The sequence below is a fragment of the Polypterus senegalus genome, chromosome 6 (assembly GCF_016835505.1).
Source record: "Polypterus senegalus isolate Bchr_013 chromosome 6, ASM1683550v1, whole genome shotgun sequence".
Taxonomy (NCBI): domain Eukaryota; kingdom Metazoa; phylum Chordata; class Cladistia; order Polypteriformes; family Polypteridae; genus Polypterus; species Polypterus senegalus.
Genome location: NC_053159.1, coordinates 164,312,645 through 164,335,015, shown reverse-complemented (window position 1 = coordinate 164,335,015; position 22,371 = coordinate 164,312,645). Strand labels below are relative to the sequence as shown.

General features: G+C 39.7%; 1 protein-coding gene across 4 annotated transcripts in view; it reads left to right on the top strand.

The window, feature by feature from the left end:
- itgb6 (integrin, beta 6) overlaps positions 1-22,371 on the top strand; it is a 112,718-nt gene that overhangs the window by 82,690 nt on the left and 7,657 nt on the right. For 3 of the 4 annotated variants that reach the window (XM_039757477.1, XM_039757475.1, XM_039757476.1), the window contains 3 exons: positions 3,701-3,923; positions 8,509-8,606; positions 10,347-10,466. In XM_039757477.1, coding sequence (XP_039613411.1) covers positions 3,701-3,923; positions 8,509-8,606; positions 10,347-10,466 — 441 coding nt within the window. Of the gene's footprint in view, positions 1-3,700; positions 3,924-8,508; positions 8,607-9,998; positions 10,196-10,346; positions 10,467-22,371 lie in introns of those variants that run through there. The other variant, XM_039757478.1, reaches the window with a different exon arrangement.

The window sequence follows — 22,371 nt, the reverse complement described above, 5'->3', positions numbered from 1 at the left end:
ACTTACAACAACAACAACATTTATTTATATAGCACATTTTCATACAAAAAAATGTAGCTGAAAGTGCTTGGATACTTACTGGATAGCCAGTTACTAGAATGTACAGGTTTAGAAAAAAATGCTGGAATTATAATAAACTCTATACAACCAGATGGCATAAAGAAATACAGGAATTACAAAGGCTAATATAATGCTGAGGTAAATAAATAATTGTGTGGAGTCAAGAGAATTAATACTTAATCTGTAAAATGTACTTGTGAGGCAACATCCAGAATATGCCACCAAAAGATGACACTGCATAATTTATAATGTTCAAGAATGATGCAGTTTATAGACTAAAGATTACTCCAGTGGATGATTTCAGTAGCAGAACCAAATTAGATAAATTGAGTCACAGTTAGAATAAAGAATAAAGCATAAAAAAAGAGATATAGGAAAGCAGGTAAAAAGGAAAACACACAAAATTACCCAAGAAAACAAAAAAGCAAGAAATTAAAAAAAAATCTTCCACAATTGTAAAAATAAATGGTTTGAATTATAACTGCTCTCTTTTCAAATATCTGCACCCCTCCACACACATTACATTCCTTGGTTAGTATTGTCCTATAACCAGATAAGTAAAGTCAAAAATAAGAGAGTCCAGAAGTGGAGCTCTGGGCAGTACCTGTCAGTGTGCTTTTTAGAAATTGTTATTGTTGTTGGATTTGTATTTGCCCTTGTAATTGCTCTTCCATTTTTAAGATATTATAGGCAGACTTACAATTGTAAAGCTTAACTAAATATTACAATGCAGCACAGGAGATGTAACAAACAGCATACTAGTGGAATGTTTTAATTAGTTAAAAGTCTAAGATCAGTAAAGCTCATCAGTAGAATAACAGAGGTGCTAATTTTAATCTACAGTTATATGTGTGAAAAAATAATTTCTACTGTTTCTGTAAATTTACTGTATATCTGCTTTAACCTGTGATCCTGTGTCCGTGTTAAAGAACAAAGCAGCATCTAGGATCAATGTTTACTTATTTTGTTCATAACTTTAAATACTCCTGTCATGTTTTCCCATAATATCAGTTAAGAATAATTCTTTCTTCCTAGGTCATGTTCTGAAGTCCTTTAAATATTTTTCAGATTTTCTCTAATTCTGTTATTACTTTCTTATAATATGTAAACCAACACTATTAAATGCCATTTAGTTTTCCAATATTAATGAGGTTTTGAAATCTCATTGACATTTGGAATAACACCTTCATCAGCATTATTATTACCTTCCTGTTGATTTCCTTGTTGTTTTGTTTTTAACCATCGGCCTGATGTTTGATCTTGCCTCAGGCTCACGGGCTAATGTAATAATATCTGTTATTTTATTATTTTAAACTAACATCTGCTTTATTATGGCCTTTTCTCCTCTCTAAACCCATCCCTTTAAAATGAATGCCTTAGTAATGGGGCACAGAATGTGTGAGAGGATGACACATGCACACAAGAAAACTAAGCAGGCCTCGGGAGAACTAGAAATACCTCTTATTATATGACTTCTTTATAAATATATACAATTGGGGAAAACTCCACAAAAGGCAGCAGTGACAATTGATTAATTCATTGTGAATAATTGTGCAGCAAGTATGTTTTAGGTGAGATATGAAATTATGAATTTCATGAAGTTGCTTAAAGTACACTGGATAAATTAGGGTAATGTATGTAGCAAAGTAGTTATTCTTTTTCTTTTGATTTTTAGTTTCTATGATTACTGTATTTTTTTTTTTTGTTGTTTTTTGTTGTAATTTACAAAAGGGTCTTTCTGTAACAAAAAACAGTTATATATTACAGTCATTCCAAGGGCTCCTTTTCTTAAGATTAAGTCTTTAAAAATATAAATATTACAATCCTCTTTTTTTTTCTCAGAAAATGCATTATTTTCTCTGGACAAATAACCAAAGAACTCCAGATGCAATTACAAAATATTTTTTTAAGCTCAGAATTACAGATAAAGAAAATGTTAATTTGCAGATACTAACCCATACATTTTCACACTGAATAACTATTGGACATGAATCTTTATTGAAAATGGTAGCAATAAGCTACCAATCTTATTACTAATTTTCTCCAAAACAGTAACTTAAGACTAAGTATTACTAACTGATAAAAGATTTTGCCACATGCAGAAAATATTGAAATCCAGACAAAGTGGGCAAAGTGCTTTAAAGTAGCAAGTCATTGACATGCCATTCCACATCCTGGAATGGAACATTACTGTAAGGCAGCTGTGAATAGCTATTATTCCAGTTGACAAAGACTCCTTTTGTTGTACCATTTTCTATGTGGGATGGGCATGAAAAAAGCGCATTGTTAAAGGATTTGGTTTATTCCATGATTATAGGTTTTTAAGGTTAGCCATTTACTGTATTACTCTAGTGCCAAGACACCATGGTAGATTTCTTCTCATTAATATTTTCCAAGAGAGTGTCCAACTACATAATTGATCAGGCATGTATTAATTATTAATATTGCTTTTATGAACCTATTCAAGCAGTGATATTTAACTGTCATCTTTTTCTGGACTTTAGAACTCAGCAGAAAAAAAGTTTTGGAAATTAACCATAGAACAATTGTATAATGTGGTGATGTTTTTGTATGCAAGTGTGTGAATAGAATATAAGCCACAAATATTATTACCATTGCACCTAAATGGTGATGGGTATATCCTCATTAAACATTATTAAAATGATTACTTTAACATGTGCATATGGCATGTTATTTTAAAACATGCTTGTGTATTGTTTGTTACACAAATTTACCTACATATTTAATCTAGTTTTCTAATCTATTTTTAGACTTTACATTTAGTATTAACAATTTAGCAAAACATACATAAAAGAGTGTGTTGTTTCTATAGAAAAGCATACAGTATATTGCTATTATATGCATAAATTATAAAATGGCTGCCTAAGTCATCTACCAGATATAAAATGAAGCTGCTGAAACATCATTATACAGATATCAGACATACTGGGCTACCACACACTCAGGCCATCATCCAGCAACACAGCTTTGTCCCTTTGTATACCCACAGTGAATTGACCTTTGTTTGAGCAGCTCTTTGTGGGCAGTAATGCGTGGTGAAAGAACTCACAGAAACACAGAAACAAACTATGTTGTTAGAAGGAGGAATTAATGATGTGACCTTAACTGCTGAGGAACAATAGAATTAACAAATACAGCAGATGCCTAAAATTGGGAAGCATGTTAACTAGGCAAGACCTCCAAAATCTTTAAAACTACTGAAAGTACATACTTGTAGTTTAATACCAAAAATTGACAACTGCTACATATTAGCTGAAAGAACATTCCTTATAAACACAAGAAGAGGAAATTTGACTTATGGGAAGCAGTATCTGAAAAGGATTTGGGAATTTACATTAACAAAACATTCTCATTAACTAGGCAATGTAATGAAGCAACTGAAAGGGCAAACTAAGTGTTAAGTTATTGTGTAAAAATAGTTGAATATACAGTATATATATATAGTCAAGAGACATTATTCTCAGGCTTTATAATGTGCTAATGAGAATGTGTCTGGAGTACTGTGTGCAGTCACAATGTTATAAAAACAAATATATAGCTCATAATTTCACTTTAATTAACAGTTATTGGATAAATCATTCTGTCATGCAGTCTGAATACTCCTATTACAATTTTTCAGGACATGGTGACTGTGACTGTGGAGATTGTTGGTGTCACAGTGGTTGGACAGGAGAGTACTGTAATTGCACCACAAGTGTGGAGAATTGCATTACTGAAGATGGGGTTCTCTGTAACGGAAGAGGAGATTGCATTTGCGGAAAATGCATTTGCTCTGACCAAGGAGCGTCAGGTGATAAATGTGAACGATGCCCAACATGTGGTGATAATTGTGGCTCAAAGAGGTAACTGTTTTCACGTTTCTTTTTATATTTGGTAAACTCGAGTCAAAAGTAGAAGTTAACAAATCAAAATTGAACTTTTGGAAATTTTGAACATTTTGAACATTTCATACATAATGTTTCTTAAATTATGGAAACAGTTTTCTCATTAATACTATCTTGACCCACATGAGTAATGTAAAATTGAAAGTAGCAAAGTCTTAGGAAGAAAAAAAAAAAGTGTTTTATCAGCTAATACAAATACTGCTACTACAAATGGAAAGTGCTGTCATGTTCCAGAAATATAAGAAAATTTGGTTAGATAAGTATGTAAAGTGCAAGTTAAACACATTTTTTCACATATTCAAAATAAATCCAGATCTTTAGAAGAAAATAAACAGAAAGTAGTTACCATATATATTTATGAATTTCAATCTCCAATCCTTTAAAATCTAATACAATTTCCATATCCATAAACAGTCAATAAACAGTCATAGTTAATGCCAGACAAATGTAACTTCTAGTGTAATTTAAATTTAAAGGTTTGCACTAAGTATATTTTACACCCTTATATTTGCAAATATTAGGATGTGTTAATTTAGACATTTTGTACATATCAGTAATGACAAGCATATGTAAAGCAGCTACAACATAATTAATGTATGGCATCTTTAAAGTGTATAAAGAGATTAGCATATGATAATAAGGACTTATAATATACTTTATAACATAACATTGTTAAAAATGTTTAGTCCAAATCAATTTCTCAGATGATGATAGCCTAACCTGGCAGCACTGGTTGCAAAGCAACAAACCACCCTGGACAGGGTGCTAGTCCATTACAAGGCTCACACACAAAACCAAACCTGCAGTCAAAACCATTTATAGTTTACAGTTAACTTAACCAGAATCTTTATGGATTTTTGGAGTACTAGGGTGTTGTACCGTGTCAGCCATTATGAATGTAGAGAAAAGCCAAGCAAAATGACACCTTTTATTGGCTAACTAAAAGGGTTACAATATGCAAGCTTTCAAGGCAACTCAAGCCCAAGATTGCCCAGAAGAAAATCCACTCAAAGATAGCACTAATGTGCCAACTCCATACAATGATTAGATGTGCAACTGAAAACCTAGGGTGCTAACATTCATAGTGTAGCTATGTCTTCTGATTGGGCTTGACTTTGAGTCTGCTAGATCTTTTCTTCCAGTTTCCAGTTGCCTTTGGATTGTATAGGACACTACTGCACTCACTAACACTCTGATTTTTTTTACACCTCTAAGGGTAATCATGCTCTGTCTCATTTAATTGGTTAATTGCAGTTTTCTTGCCATTATCACTGTTAATATTGTGTAAGTAGTACTTCAGAGGATGTAGTAACACAGTCTGTTAAGTAATCATCAGAAGTTGGGACACCTGTGCAAATTGTTTTCTTCAACTTACAAGGCTTAATTTACTTTAATTAATGCAGAACATCTGTAGGTTGTAACCTATTAATTGTTCTTTGAAGAAGGCCCATTTGTAATATTATGATATTTCCTTTTTTCAGTTTTTGCTAACCTAAACTTTAAATTTTAACCTCTGGCAGTCTACTTCTTACTTTTCACCATTTTAGGTTGCTCATTGGATTTCAACTGTTTAAAATTGGAAAGGAAAACTGGAAAAACTGAGTTGCTCTAAATCTTTACACCAGTAGTGTAACCCCCTAGTAATATACATACTAGGGAGTTCCCTGCAGCTTGCTTCGCTCGCCAGCCACTACACGTCTCTGTTACATGCGTTTTAAAGAGGGGTAGCTGAACGCAACCCAAAGAAACACAGATGCTCCTCCGAAACCCCCTCTTAAATGGTGATACAGTGGGAAACAAATACAGTTTTTTTACCTCCTCTTTCCTCGATCAGCTGCTGGCTTGCTGCTGCTGCTGTGCTGCGTGATCTGCATCTCATGCGGCGCTTTCAACATTTAAAAGCCTGTACAGCAGCTGTCCTATTGCTTGTATTTTATTTCCGGCCCCAGGTATAGATAAATCTTTTGGCACAAATTTCCGTCTCGCGAGACGTGAGTTCTTGATATTTTTTAGTTTATAATTTAAAAACGGAATAAGAATCTGAAAATCTAACAACATCACATTAACATTCGATAAATTCTGAAAGTAATGATGCCAAACATATATATGTAGGTATTAAAATAAGTCTGATTTAAAGCGTAACAAAAAACATGCCATTAAAAGCATCATCGTTGCACTTTTAGGCTTAGGATTATACACTCACCTAAAGGATTATTAGGAACACCATACTAATATGGTGTTTGACCCCCTTTCGCCTTCAGAACTGCCTTAATTCTACGTGGCATTGATTCAACAAGGTGCTGAAAGCATTCTTTAGAAATGTTGGCCCATATTGATAGGATAGCATCTTGCAGTTGATGGAGATTTGTGGGATGCACATCCAGGGCACGAAGCTCCCGTTCCACCACATCCCAAAGATGCTATTTTAGTACAGTGAACTCATTGTCATGTTCAAGAAACCAATTTAAAATGATTCGAGCTTTGTGACATGGTGCATTATCCTGCTGGAAGTAGCCATCAGAGGATGGGTACATGGTGGTCATGAAGGGATGGACATGGTCAGAAACAATGCTCAGGTAGCCCGTAGCATTTAAACGATGCCCAATTGGCACTAAGGGGCCTAAAGTGTGCCAAGAAAACATCCTCCACACCATTACACCACCACCACCAGCCCGCACAGTGGTAACAAGACATTATGGATCCATGTTCTCATTCTGTTTACGCCAAATTCTGACTCTACCATTTGAATGTCTCAACAGAAATCGAGACTCATCAGACCAGGCAACATTTTTCCAGTCTTCAACTGTCCAATTTTGGTGAGCTCGTGCAAATTGTAGCCTCTTTTTCCTATTTGTAGCGGAGATGAGTGGTAGCCGGTGGGGTCTCTTGCTGTTGTAGCCCATCCGCCTCAGGGTTGTGCGTGTTGTGGCTTCACAAATGCTTTGCTGCATATCTCTGTTGTAACGAGTGGTTATTTCAGTCAAAGTTGCTCTTCTATCAGCTTGAATCAGTCGGCCCATTCTCCTCTGACCTTTAGCATCAACAAGGCATTTTCGCCCACAGGACTGCCGCATACTGGATGTTTTTCCCTTTTCACACCATTCTTTGTAAACCCTAGAAATGGTTGTGCGTGAAAATCCCAGTAGCTGAGCAGATTGTGAAATACTCAGACCGGCCCGTCTGGCTCCAACAACCATGCTACGCTCAGAATTGCTTAAATCACCTTTCTTTCCCATTCTGACATTCAGTTTGGAGTTCAGGAGATTGTCTTGACCAGGACGACACCCCTAAATGCATTGAAGCAACTGCCATGTGATTGGTTGATTAGATAATTGCATTAATGAGAAATTGAACAGGTGTTCCTAATAATCCTTTAGGTGAGTGTATATATATATATATATATATATATGCATACATAATAGAAGCAAAGGACTGTGAAATCCACAAAGGGAGTTCGGACAGTATTGATCTTAAAGTCTTTTTTATTATTTGGATGTTCTTCTTTTTACGCCTGCATATGCTGGGTTCATGTCCAAGTGTCTGTTAATGGCGTTTTCATTTGATTACTACAATTTAGCCAGCTCTCTGGCACTTTTACTTACACTGTGTCCCAGTTAAACGTGTGCCCAGTTAAGTTGGTATGTGCATATATCAGAGACTGTGGGTTCTTTCTTCTGACAGCATTGTGATGTTCCTGTATACGTGATGCAAGTGTTTTAGATGTAACATTATATACAAAATAAGAAGTTACAACTTCTTTAAACAGTTCAAACACTTTGTCTACTCTCAATAACTAATGAATTATTTTTAATAAAATTTAAGAAATTAAACACATAATAGATATTTTAAAATAACAGAATGTATGTGCACTATAAAAAACAGTATTAACAAGGAATATAATTTTAATCAGTTACCCAGTAAATGTTTTGTGGAAAATATTATAATATTATAGTATTATATACTATAAGTAAACCTAAAATTAGCTTAGGCCTTTCTCAGCAAAGATACTTTCCAGGCACATCAGTCTACAGAAAGCATTGAAAAAGAATCCGTGAATCTGTTTTGTTTTAATATTTACCATTCTGGAATTTTTATACATATATTACATTTTTATTGTTATGACAGTAATGCTAGCACACTGTCAATCAGTGAGTATTTTCTTGTCTCATACAGCTCCGATCTTGATCATTGCTGCTTAAGTGTTATGCAGATCACATTGTACATCATTTCACTGCACTCTCCCTGTGTAGGGAGGGAGGCAAATAGGAGCCTGTTATCTATTTATGTGATTTATCTATTTATGTATATGTATGTGATTATATATATCTATGATTTATGCTTGATCAGTTTCTACCTTGTTCTTTGTGTATTTTAACAAATCTGCATTTTTATATGTCTAACATTTCTGTATTTAATAATTAGAATAATCCATACTTGTAATTTTACTGAGAATTATTAGCAGCACTCTGTGCTTTTGCTTAATATAAGACTAAAATAGATTGTATCATTTCTCTGTTTAACATTCAATGTTCTTTTCCATTAGAAACTGTATTGAATGTCACTTGTCTTCAAAAGATGAAGGAAGTGAGAGCTGTAATGAAATATGCAGAACAGCTCACACTACAGTAATAACAACAGCAGGTAAGTACAATTTTCCACATATTTTTACTGATGTGTGATACTGGCCAGGGGCAAAGATTAAAAAAAGGGTGTGAATTGCTGTTCAGAATTATCCAAGGGTGGATCTCTTCATACACAAGTTGAATTCAGTAGGTATTAAAACTTTTACCAAGCAGCCTTACTGTTTTCATTTCGTGTGTTCTTGTGGTGAGTGCATCACATCAAACTGATCAAATCAGAACCCTAAGAGCTAAGAGAGTTTACAAGCCTGAAATACAGTTTCCTCGTTCCTATAAATCACACACAGTAGGTGTAGAAGATGTCAGCTGCTTAATACTTACATCTGTTCTAAAATGCACAAATATAGTGTTTTCAAAAAGTATGATACAAAATCTGTTAACATTTCTAATGATGAAATAAAAAAATAAATAATCTAAGAAGCTAACACCTGATGGGAGAAAAATGTTGTCAAGAAAACTATTATAATATTTTACAGCATATTGCTCACTAGATGTCTCGTTTTATTTCACTTAGCCACCATTACCTGGTGGGAACAGGATGTCTTATAATACTTAAAAGTGGCAGATACAATGGAAATTTTCTCTATAAAGAAAAATCCAGCTTTTTGTTTTAGAATATTGCAATAATAAACTGTTTTAATACTGTTCTAAAAATAAAGTGGGTTGTGTCTCTGCTAAACTTTTTGACATCTCAGTATATGTGAGGAATTTGATCATTTTAGGTTCTCTGATCATATAGCTTACTGATTTGGGTAGATGATAAAAAAAATAAATATACAAGATGTATGATTGACTACATCCTTGATTGATTCATGCCACATTCTCTGAAATGTATTTTTATAAAATTAATACCAACTATGAAAAAGGGAAATAAAGGAGAAGTCCATTTGAAATTGAAGCAAATAAGTACTTCTCCATACAAACAGTCATTGGAGTCTGAGACAAATGATCTAATCATGAACTTGACCAAACAGAAACCTCCCCATGTTTAAAAAGTATATCAATGACATATCCGGACAAACTTGCTGTTAGACAAACATCATACGTTCACTGCTTGAATCTTGGATTCATTACTTGGTAATAATTATTTATATATTATATATAACATTCTATATATATATATATATATATATATATATATATATATATATATATATATATATATATATATATATATATATATATATATATATATATATATCATTCTTTTGTTTTAACACAATAAGGTTTCAAATTTGTCTAATTTATTTTGCTTTCACAATGCACAGCTCTTTAGTTTTATATCATTAATTTGTAAATTATAGCTATTATCATATATCAGTAATACATTTTAATTATTTACCTACAATTCACTAGGCCTTATCTATATGTTTCTTGTTACTTTTATCAATAGAGAACATATTATTTACCTTGTTCTACAAACAGACCTATTGTGCATGGAGACTACTTACCACGAATCCCCAAATACTAATTGCATGCACAGTCACACAAATGAAAACTGATATGTATATCTGATGGACCAACCTGCTGGACCATAGGAGATACTACAGAGAACAATGATCTCACCAGCCATTAAAATAGAAAATGATACTTTTCAAGAAGTTAGGTATCTTCTTACATATCTTAACTTTGAAACTGCTGAGAACAAAGTCTAACTTACTGCTTACTGTGGTATAATGTTAAAAGAATAATTAGTATGTTTAGAAAAAAAATTATGTCTAAAGCTTTCTATATTTTGCAGATTTTGAAGACAACAGATCAATATCTTGCACATTACAGAGTGAAAATGAATGTATTGTTTCATTTGATATGACTACTGATGACAATGGGAAAAATGTTGTTTATAACTTACAAAAAATTGGTGAGTAACTTTCTGCTTGTTTTTAATTAATCATATTTTTATAAACATTGAGAAATAAAATCTGTATGATGGGACAAAAACACTAATGTTGATATTTTATTTTAGCATTGTTTGCTTATATATATATATATATATATATATCTATACTAATAAAAGGCAAAGCCCTCACTGCCACACTGACTCACTCACTCACTCACTCATCACTAATTCTCCAACTTCCCGTGTAGGTAGAAGGCTGAAATTTGGCAGGCTCATTCCTTACAGCTTACTTACAAAAGTTGGGCAGGTTTCATTTCGAAATTCTACGCGTAATGGTCATAACTGGAACCTATTTTTCTCCATATACTGTAATGGACGTTAGCTCGATGGCCGTGGGGGGCGGAGCTGCGTGTGACATCATCACGCCTCCCACGTAATCATGTGAACTGACTGTGACCGCAGTACGTAGAAAAGAAGGAGTGATCACTTCCATGCATCAAACCTGTTCAAAAAATGCATTACACAATTGACAAGGTAGGAAAAGAATATGCTCCTAGCTGAGCTCCACAGCTAATGCGATCTTGCGGAAGCAACTTCGTCACGCTGCCACCAAATACTCACAGAAAAATACACAAGTTAATACACACGCTGTCTCTAGAGTTTCTCCACACTCAATGTATTCCTCTCATCCCCTTTATACCCTCTAATCTCCCATTTCAATTCAGAAGCCTCCAATTTCCAGTAAGGCTCTGCTGCGTGATGACAAGTAATAAGTCTCAGGGACAGACCCTACAAAACAATGCCATTGATTTCAGGCAAGATTGCTTTTCTCCTGGACAACTATACGTTGCATTCTCAAGAGTCAGCTCGCGCAGCTTCGTCATATTACAACCGGAGTGCAGCCAGAAACTTTTAAGTGCCGGGTCTTAGCTAACATTAAGTAAAGCAGTGGACATCACAACATTACACAAGAGAGCAGCTCACGTGAACTGACTGAACGCAGTACGAGTGATCACTTCCATGCATCAAACCTGTTCAAAAAACGCATTACACAATTGACAAGGTGATGGCTTTATATGTCGTTCGTTTATAAAACAGCGGAGAAGCTGTGTAAAGGCTGTTTCACAAAAAAACAGTGGAGCGTCTTATATGAGCAGGCAGTCAGCTAAAGAAGGGAATCAATAAATATCTATAATCGTAATAAACGAACAAAAAATAACGTACAAGCCGCGGATTAAGTAAAGGAAATGGTTACCTGAGCAGTAAAGTAAGTCTCGAATAGCTACACAATAACTATAAGTATCGTAATAAATGAACAATAAAACAGTACAGAACCGCGAAGCAAGGAAAAATGATGGCCTTATATGGTGTTCGTTTATAAAGCAGCGGAGAAGCTGTGTGAAGGCAGCTACACAAAAAAACAGCAGAGCGCCACACTCTGAATGTATTCCTGGCATCACTTTCAATTGAAATGCCTCAAATTTCCAGTAAGGCTCTGCTTCACGATGACAATTAATAAGTCTCAGGGACACACCCTACAAAAGGCTGCCATTGATTTGAGGCAACATTGCTTTCCTCCTGGACAAAACTATACGTTGCATTCTCAAAAGTAATCTCAGTGCACAGCTTGGTCATATTACAACCGGACTGCTGAACTGACAACGTGGTATACAAAGAGATCCTTAACAGATAGTTATTGGTATATTTTCCCTCAGTTTAAAAAGGTTTTCTTTTCTTCTTAATAAAAATTTAAAAGCAGTTCTTCGGCGCTGCAAAGCGCGAGGATTTTGCTATATACAGTATATATATATATATATATATATATATGTATGTATGTATGTATGTTTATATATATATGTGTAGATATGTATATATATATATGTGGATATATACTGCTCAAAAGAATTAAAGGAACACTTTTTAATCAGAGTATAGCATAAAGTCAATGAAACTTATGGGATATTAATCTGGTCAGTTAAGTAGCAGAGGGGGTTGTGAATCAGTTTCAGCTACTGTGGTGCTAATGAAATTAACAACAGATGCACTAGAGGGGCAACAATGAGATGACCCCCAAAACAGGAATGGTTTAACAGGTGGAGGCCACTGACATTTTTCCCTCCTCATCTTTTCTGACTGTTTCTTCACTAGTTTTGCATTTGGCTACAGTCAGTGTCACTACTGGTAGCACGAGGTGATACCTGGACCCTACAAAGGTTGCACAGGTAGTCCAACTTCTCCAGGATGGCACATCAATACGTGTCATTGCCAGAAGGTTTGCTGTGTCTCTCTGCACAGTCTCAAGGGCATGGAGGAGATTCTAGGAAACAAGCAGTTACTCTAGGAGAGCTGGAGAGGGCCATAGAAGGTCCATAACCCATCAGCAGGACCAGTATCTGCTCCTTTGGGCAAGGAGGAACAGGATGAGCACTGCCAGAGCCCTACAAAATGACCTCCAGCAGGCCACTGGTGTGAATGTCTCTGACCAAACAATCAGAAACAGACTTCATGAGGTTTGCCTGAGGGCCCAAATGTCTACTGCGCCCTGTGCTCACTGCACAGCACCGGGGAGCTCAATTGGCATTTGCCATAGTATACCAGAATTGGCAGGTCCACCACTGGAGTCCTGTGCTCTTCACAGATGAGAGCAGGTTCACCCTGAGTATATGTGAAAGACGTGAAAGGGTCAGGAGAAGCCGTGGAGAATATTATGCTGCCTGTAACATCGTTTAGCATGACTGGTTTGGTGGTGGGTCAGTGATGATCTTGGAGGCATATCCATGGAGCGACTCACAGACCTCTACAGGCTAGACAACGGCATCTTGACCGCCATTTGGTATCAGAATGAAATCCTTGGACCCATTGTCAGACCCTACGCTGGTGCAGTAGGTCCTGGTTTCCTCCTAATGCACGACAATGCCTGGCCTCATGTGGCAAGAGTATGCAGGCAGTACCTGGAGGATGAAGGAATTGAAACAATTGTTTGGCCTTCACGATCCCCTGACTTAAACCCAATAGAACATCTGTGGGACATTATGTTTCGGTCCATTAGGCGCCGCCAGGTTGCTCCTCAGACTGTACAACAGCTCAGGGATGCCCTCATACAGATCTGGGAGGAAATGCCACAAGACACCATCAGTCATCTCATTAGGAGCATGACCCGACGTTGTCAAGCATGCATACAAGCTCGTGGGGGCCACACAAGATACTGAAAAGCATTTTGAGTAGCAGAAATTAAGTTTTTGAAAAATGGACTAGCCTGCCACATCTTCATTTCACTCTGATTTTAGGGTGTCTACACAATTGAGCCCTCTGTAGGCAGAAAACTTTTATTTCCATTAAAAGACTTGGCATCCTTTTGTTCCTAAGACATTGCCCTGTCGTTATTTGTATAGATATCCAACTTCATATTGAGATCTGATGTATCTAATGTGTTTCTTTAAAGTGTTCCTTTAATTTTTGTGAGCAGTGTATATATATGTGGATATGTATATATATATATGTGTGTATATATGTAGATATGTATATATATGTAGATCTGTATATATATGTATATATGTGTCTGTGTATATATATATATATATATATAAATATGTGTGTGTGTGTATGTATGTATGTATATGTATGTGTGTATATATGTTGATATGTGTATATATATGTATATATATGTAGATGTGTATATGTATATATATTGTGAACCTCGCCCCGGACACAGACAGGCAGACACGTTGATGTCACCCACAAACACAGGTTTATTTTCCATTATCTTTTCACAATTCGCTCACCAACCCCAACTCCTTAGTCCAGGCCAATCCAATGCCTTCTCTTTTCTTCTTTTCCTTTTCTCTCTCTCTCTTTCTTTCTTTCTTTTCTTTTCTTCCCACCGCCTCCTTCCTCCTCCAGGCGTTGCCACTCTTCCACCCGACTCTTGTCAACGACTGGAGGGAGGCGGCCCCTTTATAGGAACCCGGATGGGCTCCAGCTGCTCCCCGGCAATCTCCCGCGGACACACCCCCGTGTGGCGGAAATGCCGGCTGCGCACCCGGAAGCCGTCCGGCGCCCCTGTCGTCTTCCCCGGCACTTCCTGGTGTGGCGGAAGTGCGGGCTCCCGAATAAACAGGCACTGGGCGCCGCCTGGCGGTGGCCACGGGTCCCTACAGGGCTGGGCTTCCAAGCCCTGTACCCGAGGCCCCCTGCATAACCAGGACGGCCGCCCCACTCGGTCTGGAGGAGGCACTCGCCCTCCTCCGGTCCTCAAAGCGCCCGGCCAGGCTCCAGCCCCAGCCAAGGACTGTACGGGATAAACCGGCATTGGGGCTCCGCCTGGCGGTGACCACGGGCCCCTACAGGGTAGGGCTTCCATGCCCTCGACCCGTGGCCCCAACAGAACCAGGACGGACGCCCCTCACGGTCTGGAGGAGGCACAAGCCCTCCTCACATCCTCCTGGGCGCCCCGGACGGGCTCCAGCCCCGGCCGGGGACCACAATATATATATATATAGATAGATATATGTATGTGTAGATATGTGTATATGTGGATATGTTTATATGTATATGTATATATGTGTGTGTGTCTGTGTGTGTGTGTGTGTGTATATATATATATATATATATATATATGACAAAAACACTCATAACAGTGACAAAACAATTACATTGACAATCATGTTACGTTATTTTTAAAATGTTACCTTTTCTTTTTCATAACTTCTTTAACACACTACTTCTCCGCTGCGAAGCGCGGGTATTTTGCTAGTATTATAATAAAAAAAATCTTGGGAGACTTTTTTATCCTGCGACAAGATGTGATTTTTTGAAGAGAGACACTTTCACATCCTGCGAGATGAGACTTTGTGCCAAGAGATTTAACCACACCCAGGGCTGGAAATAAAAGACAAAAAGTACATGGCAAACTAGAACGTTGGCGCGATACATATGCAGAGCAGGTTAGAGATAATGGAAGTATGAAAATTTGAAAGTCTCGAAAAAATTATAGTAAAGATTGCATTAGCGCAAACAAACAGAAATTATTACTCGGGGGAAATAGCGGAACAGCGAAAAGAGATTGAATATATTGTTTGTATTTAAACTTTAAGTCTGAGACCTGTAGATCGTCTAATTCATGTTGCCATCAGGGAAAAGTAGTATTTCTTCCCAATGAAGAAGCGTATCCACGAGAATTAAAAAATTACTTTTTTGTTGAAAGTGAAACTCTGCGAGAAAATAATTTCAAGCCCCTCGAGACAAGACTTTATACAAAGAGATTTGGAAAAGTCCTGCCCACATCTAAAACATTTACAGCCACACACACAGTTCAATCATTTCTCATTTGTGTGAATACTATTGTCAGACACAGTTTGTGTAGAGAGAAATAAATGATATTCACTCACAGGCAGTTATACGATACATTGTCACAAAGTACTGTAATTCCAAACATGGAATCAAAATTCAATGCAATATTGATGAAAAGGTAAAAGCAAAAAGAGATTGAATATATGGACATAGGTGATATGACAAAGGTATGTAGATATTGTTTGGCTTTAAACTTTAAGTCGGAGACTTGTAGATCGTCTAATTCGTGTTGCCATCAGGGAAAAGGAGTGTTTCTTCCCAATGAAGAGGCCTCAAAAGTTTTGTTGTTTGCAAGTGGCAGAGATGTGAAGCTGTTGTCCCGTAGCGCAGGCAGGGGGGTTGGCAAGCGAAGTATATATTGTAAAATGAAGGCGCTATATTGCGCCTGACCCGGCACAGACTGACCCAGAGGCACTTGTAAAATGCACAAAGACTCTTTTATTTTTCTTCACCTGCGGGGCACGTCTTCCCCGTGAACCCCACAGGCAATACACAGTCCTACAAGCACTTAACTCCACACAGCACAATCCTCTGGCACCACCACTCCTCCCAGGCAACCTCGTCCTCTTCCTCCCGATTCAGGCCCCTGAGTAGTGGCTGCAGGCTCTTTTTGTAGCCCTCCCGGAAGTGCTCCAGGTGGTAATTGGCCTAATTAGGCTGCATTTCCGGGTGTGGCTGCATTCCAGCCCACAGAGGCTCAAGCTATGCAGCTCCTCCGGGTGGTGGCCATGGAGTCCAACAGGTCTGAGTCCTGAAGTCCCACACCTGTGGCCCCGATGTAACCCAGGAGGGCTGCCACCAAGCGTTCCGGGGGACGTAGAGTGCATCCCATGGTTGCTTCCCCAGATCCAGTGTTGAAGGGGCGTCCTGGCCACCCGTCACATATATATCATATATATATGAGTCAATGTTAATTTAAAAACTTCTAACACTTACATATGTAAAACATACACTCTCTGATATTTTCATCAGGTATAGCATTAGTCCTCGCACTACATGTTTACATCAACTAAATCTACAAGCAGCCTCAAAGAGCCATATCTGGTTCTGGATCACTCAAATTCTGTAACAGTGAAAAGAAAAGGTAAAATGGGCAAACGAACACAGACATTTAATGGTAGATTTTCTGTGTGATCAAAATGTTTGCCCATTTTAACCTTTTTATTTTATGTACTAGTTTCAGATATAGCATATTTCTTGAAACTGTGCCTCAAATGCCTGCATTTTGGAGACATCTTTTTATTGCTGTAGATAACACTGGTATTTGTCATGTACTGTTTAAAGAAGCTGGCAACTCAAGGCAAATGTAAGGTGTTTCATTTCTCAAACTAGAGACTGATGTGCTTATTCTCTTGTGCAGCTGTACATCTAGGCATTCCACTTTATTTGCTCTCTTGATTAGATCAAGTTTGCCTTCTTCTTTTAAGACAGCAGTGGTCACTTTTGTATGAAACTTTCAGTATCTTCCATGGAATAACTTTCACTTCACAAAAACAACAATAGATTGTTGTGTTTCTTGAGAAAGGTTTTTCATTGTGTCCATTTTTGAACATAGAACTAAAATAATGGTAGGTTTGTACCTTGTAACCCAAAGAAAGACAGCTTATTTGCTTCTTTGAAGAATAAAAGGTCCTAGTTGCTCTAACAGAGTTACAAAAACTCCTCTAATAACCAATTAACATTTAATATGATTAACTAAGTATGAACTAAGAGAGTTTATTATTAAGACGTAGGAGTAATGGTTGTGGAAAGCTAGGCTTTGCAGTCATATGTGAATAATAAATAATAAATTAGAAATCCAAGCAGTAACAACTATTTCCAACATTAGCAATGTCTTTACTATATACTTAAATAAATGTAATGGTACCCTGATAAAAAATTAAAAATTCTAAACTTATATATATATATATATATATATATATATATATATATATATATATATATATATATATATATATATATATACACACACACACACACACACACACAAACACACACACTTGTGACCCTGAAGTAGCTGAGGCCCCCTCTTTTATGTCGGACCTGGGAATTCTTCGAGTGCAATGACATTGCCTATAGAAAGCACTTCCAAGGCATATGGCGGTTTCCCATTCTAGCGATATTCAGTTTTCATAGCAAACCATAGCACTCAGAGACTTGACAAGGTTGCCCTTCTGCACTCCATGTCTCAAGCAACCCTCCAGGTGTCCAAACATGGCCCTTATCAGAGGAGCACTGCCACCTCTTGAAATGAGCAATAAACTCTTCATAAAATCCCTTCGCCATCCATTATTAGTTCCTCCCAACTGGGACAGAAACTGGCGATGCCTCCCCTCCTGTTGTCCTTTAATTATGGCCTCCCAGCCATTTGGGATTCCAGTCCATATGCTTCCAGACTTACTATACTAGAGATGAAGTGATTTTCTCAAACAGACGCTTAAAACACCCGCAAGACGAGTCTTTGTGCCAAGATATTTAACCACACCCGGGACCGGAAATAAAAGCCAAAGTAGATGACAAAGTAGAACTTGTAAAGGATTCAAAAACATTTGCGCGGTACACATGCAGAGCAGGTAAGAGATAATAGAAGTACAAAAATTCGAAAGTCTCAAAAAAAGGATAGTAAAGATTGCATTAGCACAATAAAAAGGAAATTATTACTTGTTGAAATAACAGAACAGCGAAAAGAGATTGAATATATTGTTTGGATATAAACTTTAAGTCAGAGACTTGTAGATTGTGTAATTCGTGTTTCCATCAGGGAAAAAAAAGGTAGTGTTTCTCCCCAATAAAGAGGCGTATCCGCAAGAATTAAAAGATTTGTTGTTTGGTGAAAGTGAAATCCCGCGAGAGAAAATTTCAAGCACGCACACAGTTCAATCATTTCTCATTTGTGTAAATGCTATTGTCAGACACATTTCTTGTAGAGAGGAAGAAACGATATTCACTCATGGGCAGTTATACGTTGCATTGTCATGATGTAATTCCAAACATGGAATCAAAATTCAATGTGATATTAATGAAAAGGTAAAAGCGAGAAGAGATCGAATATATGGACATAGAGTGTGGCATGGCAGCAGCAATCCAGCAGCTGATCAAGCAAAGAAAAGGTTAAAAAAACTATGTGTTTCCCATTGTGTCACTGTTTAAAAGGAGGTTTTGGAGGAGCGACCACGTCTCCTTGGTGTTCGTTCAGCCCCCCTCTTCACAACGCGAGCAGCAGGGACGTGGAGCGGCTGCCACGTAGTGTAGGCCAGGGGGCTTGGGGGGGATGAAACACCTAGTGTGTGTGTGTGTGTATATATATATTGTCACAAGAATGAGACATACTCAGATAAAGGTTTGGGGCAGCCACCCGTATAATCTAGTTTTCTGGCTGCAAAATCGTTTTGTAGAAATACAGAGCACTGAAGTGCATACAACCAAGTCCAAAACAAGACTGAGGGAAAAGGGGAAAAGGGCAGGCTTTTAAAGGGGAAGACAGGAAGTGAGGTCATAAGGATCGGGCATGTGTTCATCGCTCATTGGATCAGGCCCGGACGTGACATCAGGGGGGCCGGAGCTGGTAGGGTCTGTTTCCATTGGTTCGGTCCCGGAAGTGATGTCAAGAGAGCCAGGTGGAGTCTCCCAGGAATGGTCTACAGGGAAGTGAGAAAAAGAGTCAGTGCACTCTGCCACATCCTGGCATGCCTCCGAACTGCCTTCATTTAAGCCCTTTAGCTGCCTCCCATGCGCATGTATGTGACAATATATATATATATTGTGAAAAGATGACTGGAGACAGTATAAAGTGTTGGGGTTTCCGGCCCCGTATATTCTATAATAAAGCAAAAAATGCAGGTCAAAATCATAAACAGGTTAACAGTTTATAACGCGACGCCGTGTCCTGGCGTCGCGGCCATTTATTGGGGAGGAGCGGAAGTGGAGGGATGCTGGGAAGGTCCGTGAGGGAGGATGGGAAGGATGACGTCAGGGCAAGATGGCGGAGGAAGGGCGGAAGTGCCGCACTGCGGTCAAACCCGACTACGGAGGAGGGAGGTCTTTTTTCCTAGAAGGAAGCAGAGGGAGAAAGTTAATACCCCGCCATTCCCTGCCGGCGAATGTTTTCCCAGATGATTTCGAATCCGTCCGCGGTCTCCTACTCGCGCGTGCGTGACACGATCCCCCCCTTAGCCCAGGACCGTCAGGTCGGGCGGACCTAACCGAGAGGTCGTGAATACGGGAGAGGGCATCGGCGTTGGCCTGAAGGGTACCCCGCCGATAAGTGACAGTGAACTTATACGGCTGTAGGTCCAGAAACCACCTAGTGACTCGCGGGTTCGACTCTTTGTGTAGGGACATCCACTGAAGCGCAGCGTGATCTGTCACCAGAGTGAATTCGCGACCCAGTAGGTAATACGGAGGTGGGTCACTGCCCACTTAATGGCCAAGGCCTCCCTCTCCACCGCCGCATACCGAGTCTCCCGGTCCATCAGTTTCCGGCTAAGGTACATCACAGGGTGTTCAACACCATCAACGCTTTGGCTCAGCACGGCACCCAGGCCTGTGTCCGAAGCGTCGGTCTGGAGGATAAACGGGAGCCCAAAATCAGGCGTCCGCAATACGGTGCCGGCGTTAGGGCCCTTTTCAAGTCACTGAACGCGTGTTCTGCCTTGTCGGTCCACACTACGTTTAGGGGAGCGCCCTTTTTTGTCAGGTTGGTCAAGGGTGCTGCTCTTTCGGAGAAGCGGGGAACAAACCGGCGGTAGTACCCAGCAAGCCCCAAGAAAGCCTGCACCTGCTTCTTGGTATTCGGACGGGCCATTCTAAGATGTCTTTAACTTTGGAGCCCTGTGGCGCACCGTCCTTGTCCCACCAGGTAGCCTAAATACTTGGCCTCCTTTAAGCCAAAGAAACATTTTCGGGGTTTATGCGGAGGCCGGCTTTAGCCAGTGTTCTGAGGACAGCTGCAACCTGCAATAGATGCTCCTCCCAGGTGCGGAATAGATGACGGCGTCATCCAGGTAGGCGGCACTATAGGACTGGTGGGGCTTCAACACTCTGTCCACCAGGCGTTGGAAGGTGGCGGTGCCCGTGCAGCCCAAATGGGAGGACCTTGTATTGCCAGTGCCCGCTAGGGTGCTAAAGGCTGTTTTTCTTTTGCGGATGCCGTTAAGGGAATTTGCCAATACCCCTTTGTCATGTCAAGGGTGGTCAAATACCGAGCCGTGCCCAGCCGTTCTAGAAGGTCGTCAATGCGGGGCATCGGGTAGGCATCGAACTTGGAGACCTGATTCAGACGTCTAAAGTCGTTACAGAACCTCCAGGAGCCGTCCGGCTTGGATCACGAGGACAACAGGGCTGGACCAGGGACTATGGCTCTCCTCAATTATGTCCATGTCCAACATACGTTGCACCTCCAGTTCAACCTCTGCGCGTTTTGCCTCCGGGAGCCTATAGGGCCTCTCCCGGACGATTACCCCGGGGTCCGTAACTATATCGTGGGCAATCAGTGAGGTCCGGCCGGGTGATTCGCTTACCACTTCGGGGATGGCTCGGAGTGTTTGGATTAACTCCTGCCGCTGCTTGGGTGTCAGCTCTTACGCCGAGGTTGAGGGCAGTCGTGCTTGAGAAAGGGAGAGTGACCTATGGGCGGGCAGCTCCTCCCTATCCTTCCAAGGTTTCAACAGGTTAATATGATAGATCCTCTCACTCGGTCGGCGATTGGGCTGTTTCACCAAATAGTCGACGAGTCCTTTTCTCTCCTTAACCTCGTAAGGCCCTTGCCAGTGAGCGAGCAGCTTAGAGTGGGAGGTAGGGATGAGAACCATAACCCGGTCCCCTGGGCGGAACTCCCTGAGGACGGAGTTGCGGTTGTAACACCGGGCCTGCGCTGCTTGCGCACGAGTCACGTGTTCTTTTAGGAGGGGCCTGATTTTTGTGAGTCAATCGCGCAGTTGCGCGACGTACTCTAAAATGTTGGAGGAGGGAAGGGCCTCAGCCTCCCAGCCCTCTTTTAGGATGTCGAGGATTCCTCTGGGTTGCCGTCCATACAACAATTCAAACGGGGAGAAGCCCGTAGAGGCCTGAGGTACCTCCCGATAGGCAAAAGCACGGCGGAGGAGCTGATCCCAGTTCCTGCCGTCCGCGCTGACCACCTTGCGGAGCATCTGTTTAAGCGTCTGATTAAATCGTTCCACCAACCCGTCCGTTTGCGGGTGATAGACAGACGCTTTCAGGTGCTTTATCTGCAGTAATTTGGCTACCTCCTGAAGCGTATCCGAAGTGAAGGCGTACCCTGGTCCGTGAGGACTTCTTTGGGTATGCCTACTGGAAAACACGTTAACTAATTCCCGTGCGATGCTTTTAGAATTAGCGGAGCACAGGGGAACCGCCTCTGGGTACCGGGTAGCATAATCCACCATGACTAGGATATACTTGTGACCACGGTTAGAGGGCTCTAAGGGGCCTACCAAGTCGACCCCTATTCTTTCAAAGGGAACATCAATGAGGGGTATAGGGACGAGGGGAGCACGGTCCTTTCTAGGAATCTGGCGGATCTGGCAGTCCGGACATGACTGACAGAAACGCCGGACCT